This window comes from Anoplopoma fimbria, chromosome 9 (genome assembly GCF_027596085.1).
Source record: "Anoplopoma fimbria isolate UVic2021 breed Golden Eagle Sablefish chromosome 9, Afim_UVic_2022, whole genome shotgun sequence".
Lineage (NCBI taxonomy): Eukaryota > Metazoa > Chordata > Actinopteri > Perciformes > Anoplopomatidae > Anoplopoma > Anoplopoma fimbria.
Window position 1 is genome coordinate 30,455,721 of NC_072457.1, and position 8,546 is coordinate 30,464,266.

Sequence of the window (8,546 nt, forward strand, 5' to 3'; positions counted from 1 at the left end):
CCCACTTCCTCTTTTGGACACATTTTGGCTGTAAACTTGTTGAGGCAAAGGCCTAATGGTAAAATGTTGTTTCTGGAGGGAGTCCAACAAGGCCAACACAAGCTGCTTGATGAACAGCGCTGTCGTAGCAAAAGCGTTAATGTGAAAGCTTTAGAGAATTATGATGAGGTTAGCTTAGCGCCTAGTGGAACACATAATGCCAACAGTATTTGTTTATGTCACATTGGGTTTTAATGAGACAGGAATAGGTTAGTGAATGATTCTCTGGTATGGCTAGACATCAATAAAACAATGTTCTGGTCTGAGAAGTTATCTTCATAGGCATCTACATACATGACATGTTGAGGGAAATAATGGCCCTAGATGAAGTGATTTACAGTGTTTGTGTTTGTGCTATACTTGAGTTGAAACTACTGCTCATAAGACTGGAGGACTGTCTGTGTGCATGTATGAATGGATAAACTCCTTCATCTTTTTCTGCTCTTCATTCCTCCTCTCTTCCAGTGTTGTCCCCAGTGGGAATACATGCATAGCAGCAGACTGCTCCACAGTGCAGGCGTCCCACAGGACAACTCCCTCCTGAGACCCCCCTTCATTGTCTTCTCTGTGGGATGGTTGAAATGGAGACGTCAGTGCAGCAAAGCTGCTGTGCTGACGTTTTGGTTACCTGGCAGTGCATCTTGATTCTCAGCAGTCAGAAGTGAAGCAGTGAAGTGTGTGCAGAGGGAAAGTAAAGCTTACTTTGTGGAACCTTGACAGAGAAAACAAAGAGAGCGAGATAATAGGTTTAAACATTAAACTGCAGCTGTAAGAAGACAATAAAATGAGATTCGGATTATAGAAAAACAGGATATTATTTTTTCTTAAATGTTGTATAGCAGTGAATATTAAAAAAACAAAACAGATTGTAGTGGTATATCTTAAGACAAACCATACCACTGCATAATTTCTCTCTCAGATGCTGAATAAATAAGCAAGCAGTTTGCTGCCAGTGTGTGAAATTGTTCTTATCTATCTCTGCCATTAGAGAGTGGGTTCTATTATAAAGCTTTGCATTATTCAGTGAGCCGGAGAGACTGATCATTATGGATTTCAGCCCTTTTCCACACCAGCCCCTAGAGTCCAGCTCAGCCTGCTGGCTGATGCATGCGTACAGTAGATCTGACCTTGCACTCCAAAACACGCTGATTGAGAGGGTACAGGTCAGCTCAAGACTGCATGTGAATTCCCCGGCAAACATTAAAGCAGAACATACGACATATGACCGAAAACTATCCCAGCAGCATACTCTGCTTTCAGAAAGGCAGAAGGGGTTTGTTAATAATAAAGTCAACAATATACCTGCAACAGTTCCACCGTTTCCAAGGATCCGGCAGCGTCCGATGTGAAAAGCAACTAGCACCAACATGGTGAGAATGAGAGAGAACATGGCTGAACATACGGTTATGCAGCACTTTTTTATGAGTGGGATTGCAGATGAATATTGAATAGATGTACTGAATCTGGCAGCTGCTCAGACTTATTGTCACTGTGACTGTATCGGAGGTAGGGTTGTAAAGGTATGCAATTTGCCAGTACAAAGTTGTCTCAGAGAGTATCATGGTTTCAAGATATTTTATTATTATTATTATCATTATTATAAGTTACAGTGATCCTTAAATGATTGAAGAATGTAAGTAATTGTTAAATGAACTACTGAATGAAAAATAACATCAGCTGTGACCAATTAAAATAATATTTACAATTAACATAAGCTTAAGGTGCTCCTGTCCTCATCTTTAACTACCACGCATTCACTTATGTAAGTTTATATCACTACTAGATAAGCAAATGTACATAGTATGATAACAATACCGCGGTATAAACATAATATACCGTTTCAACCCTAAAGGTGAGCTGTCTCCCATTGCTTTGCTTGATCATTAACATTCAATTCTGCACATCAAAAGCTCCATTTGCTAAACAAGCATTGTATTGCTGTTTGTCTGCTGAAGATAATGAATGAAGCATGGCTTGGTAATCCGTTCGGACTATTCAGAGTTTTTAATGTTCATGTGCTGAGATAAGGAAAATTTGTTACTTGCTTGTCTTGGGCCCCAGCAATTAGGCTCTGCCGTTAACCATTTGTTATATCCGCTGTTTCCCGCCTTCAGCTTGGCACCTTGCTGATTACAACACGCTGGATCGATAATTAAACAAATTAAAGCGGACTGCTGGGTCAATTTTCCTCCAATCTTAGCCACTGGCTGCAGCGATGTAATGCACAACTCTAAAAAAAACACAACAGTAGAAAAAGAAATGCTTGCTGAAATGTTTGGACTGCACACTGTTTACAGGGTTGTATTTGATGACACAGTTCTACGCAGCACTCTGCCACACTAATGCAACAGGGAGGGAGAGGTCATTTATCTCAAAGCAGGCCGTAACCCTTCAGTTGGCTTCAAACCTGTGACCTCAATAGAAATTCTGCATTTTCTGCGCTACTTTTTTTACTTGTAAAAGGGTTCAAGTAACAGGAATACACAAATAAAGGAAGTAAAAGTGGAGAGTTTATGGGGTTTTATGTACTTGACTCCATAACAAATCCAACATTGCTCACCTGTAACTAATTTGAAAATGTAACTGGTTGAAAAGAAAAGACATCACACATTTTGTGACCCGCCTATACTGTAGTTTAAAGAAGTGGTTCACAACCTTTATGTATGATACATGCTTGAATAGTTTGTTCACTTTAACAGTGATTTCAGAGGCGTGAATAAGTGAAACTATGAAAATGATGTTAGTATGTGTAAGTAGGTGTAAGTATCATAAACTTGTGTTTGCTGCAGAGCTAATTTTATTTTTGTTGAGGGAACCAGGGCGATGCTATCTTCCGGGTTGGCTTACAAATATACTTCATCCCTGCAGCAATCTGTACTGCTAATACAGCCGGCTCTCAGTATTTCACAAAGAGAGGGAAAAACTCAAAAGAAATCTGGGGGAAAACATCTTGTATTGCAGAAATAGATTTAGTTTCTTATCATTAATCTTAAATACTATCTTAGATATTGCTTAAGGGGGGACTCTGGACCTGAATGCACCATAAAATGTGTTATTTTGGAGATGATTACTGATTTCTGTTTATTTTGCCCTTTCATTATCCTTCACTGCAAGTCTTACTGAAGTTCATATTCAGTTCACTTTAGATCAAACCGTTTCAACAAGGCTGTGTGTCCTTCCTGCGTCACTGCCATCTTTGGTGATTTGTTATCCCAACATGATCTATGTCAGAGTGTTGCCCCCTTCCCTCGCTGTGTAGTCTGTCTTATTTATTAATGCGAGAGCCTAAGGCGTAGTTACATAACAGTCTGTTTAGTGATTTGGAAACATTTCTCTTTCCTTTTAGCGCCTCAGTCTTGTACTGGTTTGACATAACCTCTAGCAGGGCAGAGCAGCTCTATCACTGAGTTACAGAGTTGGTTTTTCTTTGACAATCAACACCTCTCACTGCTGCACTCAGAAGTGTGTAAGACAGCACTCGAGTCTGTACATTCAAAGACCTTTGAGTGGAGAGAGGAAAGAGAGAGAGAGAGAGAGACATGATGATGGGGTCTCCAACCATGGGACAGGCTCCTCTTGAAGATTTCATTTAAGGTGGACCAATAATTCACCAAATGATTTTTAAAATCCCAGCCATGCGCACATAAGGGTTTTTAAATTAACCGAATTTGTCACATAAAGTCCATTTGAAGAAAACTGGGAAGCTCAATAAACATGTACTCAAGTAGGCCTCACAGGCCACTTCAAGTGATCCAGACTGAGCGGAGCATTGGCCAACTCTGCTCCAGGGTCCACTAACTAACTGGTCTGCTCAATAGGCCCTCATGCAATTCATTCAGATTCCCTTCACTTTTGGAGATAATCATGGTTACACTTAATAAACATATAAGAGTGATTCTCGATATCAAGAGAGGTTGTTAGAAACGTTTCTAAAATGTTACGTTAATGCGTAAAACCTGTGGAGATAGCATTAGCAGAGTGTTGTTAGCACCTCTATGCTATGCTAGCTGCTGAAGGTACACTGAATGTATATGCATGCTGCTTTTTATGATTGTAAAAAGTGAATAAAGTTGACATTTCATTTATTTCTTTAAAAAAAATGTACATAGTATAATTTTCAAGTGCTTTGAGTACTTCTATTCTGTAGCTACTTTAGGCTTTTGCACTCCACTATTAATATTACAGTCCACGCAAACATAATTCCACACTATTTAACAGTTCTCGCTTCTTTCCATATGTTGTGACTATTTTACACAAGATCAGCTTCTAAAAATATAAGGCATCCATCTTTTCAATTTATTTCATCATAAAAAGTTATTTCTGTTTAATTTTCAAGCAAATCAGCTTGTTTCAAGAACTTTATAAAAAAATAAACTTTTTATAATTCTAGTGCCTGTTTTTTGACTTTAAAAATGTCATGTGCAGCAAAATATAACTTTCAGTCCAACATTTAAATTAGATCCACCATGACCAAATTCAACAATATTGTATCACTGATAACAATCTACAGTAGACCTACAACGATGTGAGTAACTACTTTAAGTACAATGATGTAGTTTTACTGAAGTAAGATTATATCAAGGACATAAGGAGTACTGTGGCTTCATGTCTACTCACACTGGTCTAATATAATATATATAATACTCTCACTACATGGTGTTCCTCTCTGTGGAGGCTGTGGTGCTTTGCAGTGAGGACGACCTTAATAAGGGGCTGGACTGTGAAGGAGCGGATCCCTGCCTCCCTCAGTGATGCAGCTATATAAGCTGCTCACAGCTCAGTGGACAGCTCCGTGGTGCTGAAGCCTCAGAGACACGGCTCTCTCTCTCTCTCTCTCTCTCTGTGTCTCTCTGTGTCTCTCTCTCTCTCTCTCTCTCTCTCTCTCTCTCTCTCTCTCTCCCTCTCATGACCGGAACCATGGACGGATTCTCGAGGAGACTTGTTTTACTTTCTTGCCTGGTTGTGGTGGAGAGCTCCGCGCAGGACTTCGGACAGACGCAGTTTATTTGCACGTCGGTGCCGAAGGACATGGACCTGTGTGCGGCCAGCATGCAGAGCAGCGGGCCGGCGGAGGACCTGCAGACCACGGTCCTTCAGCTGAGGGAGACGGTGCTGCAGCAGAAGGAGACCATCATGAACCAGAAGGAGACCATCAGGGAACTAACGTCCAAGCTGAGCCGCTGCGAGAGCCAGAGCCTCCCGGGACCCGGAGGCAGGCGGCCGGGGTCCAAGAACACGATGGGGGATGTGTCCCGGGGCACCACGGACACCCTGACCCAGCTGGGCCAGACTTTACAGACCCTGAAACAGAGACTGGAGAATCTGGAGGTAGACCGGGTCGAAAGTTCATTAAATGACAGGTTGTTCATGTGAATGAGGGTTAAGCCTCTCATGCACTCTGGCTCTGGTGTGCAGCTCCTGCTGGGAGCCAGATGTGTCTTAGTTAGTCTTTGAATTGACAGTGAGAAAGCAGCACCATGGAAAGTAAACCATGTTGCGCAGAGCAAACACATAAGCAGGCAGTGCAGTGGGACCAGGCTGGAAGCTTAACACAGTCTGTAAAGACACATGTTTTAGGGAGTTGAACTCCACAGAAAGTATAACTTGTGCCCTTTTAACCAGCGTCTGTCTCCCTCTGTCCGGTGCAGCAGTACAGCCGGGGGAACAACACCGTGCAAGCGAACAGCCTGAAGGATCTGCTCCAAAACAAGATAGACGACATGGAGAAGCAGGTTCTGTCCCGGGTCAACACGATAGAGGAGGCCAAACCCAGCAGCAGGAATGACACCGAGCAGCGGAACAGAGTGGAGTCCACGCTCACCACCCTGCACCATCGCATCACAGACCTGGAGAAAGGTGAGCTCTAAACACGATGAGGTGTTATTTCATTGGGTTTTAAGTTCAAGGGCGCCTTAGTCTGTAGAGAGAAAAAATGTAATCTTCAGTATCACAGCAATCATGATGTGGAAGCGTTTACAATGCCGCAATCAGACAGTGTGTGAGGGAGGAGAGGAGCGCTGCATTGTTTTGCATATCTCTATAAGACTTGTTAGCACTTTCAAAGTCAAAACCAGAGCATGGGAGCCCATATGCAAATGCAGAGGTCACAGGCAGAGGAACCATGCAGGGTGCACCTCGCATTGGCGCTTTTCAACACTTGCGAATGAGGGTGCATAAGGTGTAGGCACGAGAGGGCTGGGAGACAGAGCCTCCGACACAAGCAACAGACATAGTGGTTCATCTTCTATAAGAGATGGTTGTCATTTTAACATTGTATTTTCTTCCATTTCTTTCATTAACTGACTTGGACTTAATCATATAAATCCCATAATCTTCATCAGGAGTTCATGTAAAAATATTTGTGAACCAGAATCATCCCTTACACTCTATAATAATTGGCATCTACAGGTAAAGACAGCAGGCCGACAGATACGTTTCAGCTCACCTTTCCCCTGAGAACCAACTACATGTACGCCAAAGCCAAGAGGAGCCTTCCTGAGATGTACTCCTTCAGCGTGTGTCTGTGGATCAAGTCCAACGCCTCGCCCGGTGTGGGGACGCCCTTCTCCTACGCTGTCCCGGGCCAGGCCAACGAGCTGGTGTTGATCGAGTGGGGGAACAACCCTATGGAGATTCTCATCAATGACAAGGTAATGGGAAAATGGATTTCACACATTTTTTACCTTTGCAGGGCGTCATTATGGCTTTTGGCATTTACATGTATCGTGATAATATACAGAACAACTTACAGTGGGTGAAGCAGTAGGAAAAAGCTATAATACTTTGTTCTAGGATGATTCAGAGTAACCAGAAAACTTAAAATGTGCTAGAACTGGAAGTGGAATAAAAATAGGCGCTGAGGTGTGCAACAAAAGCCTTATTATAGAGGAAAAGATACGTGACTATGGGAAAGTGGGGAAGTGACTATGCAGGAAGTGGAGGTGTGGGAGCGATGTGTTTCGATTGTGAAGTGTGAAAGAGAGAGAAAGATGTGATTTTTTTGTCAATGCCTCTGCTGCAGGTTGCAAGGCTGCCGTTCCTCATCAATGATGGGAAATGGCATCACCTGTGCATCACATGGACCACCCGTGACGGGATGTGGGAAGCCTTCCAGGACGGAGTGATGCGTGGCAGCGGAGAGAATCTGGCACCGTACCATCCCATCAAACCAGAGGGAGTGCTGGTCCTGGGACAAGAGCAGGTGGTTATTCATTCTTAAATCATTAACTGCAGCTTCTGCACTTTAATCCCTCATGAGTTTGGAAATAACCCTGACAATTGTGCATTTTTAATCAAACACAGATGGTTAGAATGTTTATGAAATGAGACTGTGGAGACATTGAAGATGTGGCCAATCGAGGCTTCCAAGTCAATTTAGAAAAATGATCATCCCAGGATTGGAAAAAAGAACTGCTTCATTCGTTTCGCCTGAATATTGACAGGGAAACATTTGAATTTACAGAAAAAAGTACTTTGTTGCACAGAGCATACATATCCACTATGAAGAGACCTGTACTTAATCAAGCATTCTGCTAACAGACATTAAACAGTTCCCAGACTGGAGTTCAGTAAAACAAATTAAAAAGGCTCACATTTCTAAGAATAAATGTTCTTTCAATTGATGTAATTTATAATAAAATCTTATCATATTTAGTCCTCTGCTCAAATGCACATACATCTAAGACTTCTTCACAGGACAAAGTGTGGAGTTGATCCAACTTCTCTGAGCACCTGACCAACACTTTGGTGTGCACTTAAGGTGGTGACGACTAACACTTGTCTGCATTGTTCCACAGGACACGTTGGGAGGAGGCTTTGATGCGACACAAGCTTTCGTTGGTGAACTAGCAAACTTGAACCTCTGGAATAGGAAACTTTCTGTCGCAGAGATCTACAACTTGGCGACCTGCAACAGCAAACCACCTGCTGGCAACGTCTTCTCCTGGACGGAGAGCAACATCGAAATGTTTGGCGGAGCGACCAAATGGACCTTCGAGCCTTGCCGTTCGCTCAACTGAACTGCACTTTCACACCGTCCAAGAAAGGCCTCTCTGTATTTCTGAGCTTTTGTCGTTCTTGTCTTCATTTGACGTTTGTTAGAGACTATTTGAGTTGTTGGTAAGCTTAAATCTGGGATTTCTATCGTTCTTAGGTATTTCTGTGCAAAACAACACTTTTCATCTTGAGGAAAAAAAAACAGAATTCATCTTGGAAACCTCAGAGAGAAAGCATTGGTATTTGTTTCAGTATCTGTTTCTCATTTCTTTTCTCGGACGTTCAGTTGAAAGCACACCTAAGCTTTTTCATTTGGCTTATTTCGACTTGGACTGGCAGCTGGCAATCTGCGCCTTATGTTTGGACAATTCACAATCCAAGTGAGGAATTACATAACCCCTCCCACCCCCTTCCCTCTGGAAAGTGGGAGATTACGCTGTCCATCCAATTCTTGTCAGTGTTTGGCGCTGTGAAGTGATGTCTGGCGCGGTACAGCTCCCCCCCCTCATTCT

General features: G+C 42.6%; 1 protein-coding gene across 1 annotated transcript; it reads left to right on the plus strand.

Annotated features, from left to right (window-relative positions):
* The first annotated feature begins 4,944 nt into the window (after positions 1 to 4,944).
* On the plus strand, positions 4,945 to 8,057 carry LOC129096339 (neuronal pentraxin-1-like). Its single transcript, XM_054605104.1, has 5 exons — positions 4,945 to 5,367; positions 5,688 to 5,895; positions 6,448 to 6,689; positions 7,061 to 7,240; positions 7,836 to 8,057. Exons 1-5 carry the CDS (start codon positions 4,945 to 4,947, stop codon positions 8,055 to 8,057), a joined length of 1,275 nt encoding a protein of 424 aa, XP_054461079.1.
* Positions 8,058 to 8,546: the final 489 nt, after the last annotated feature.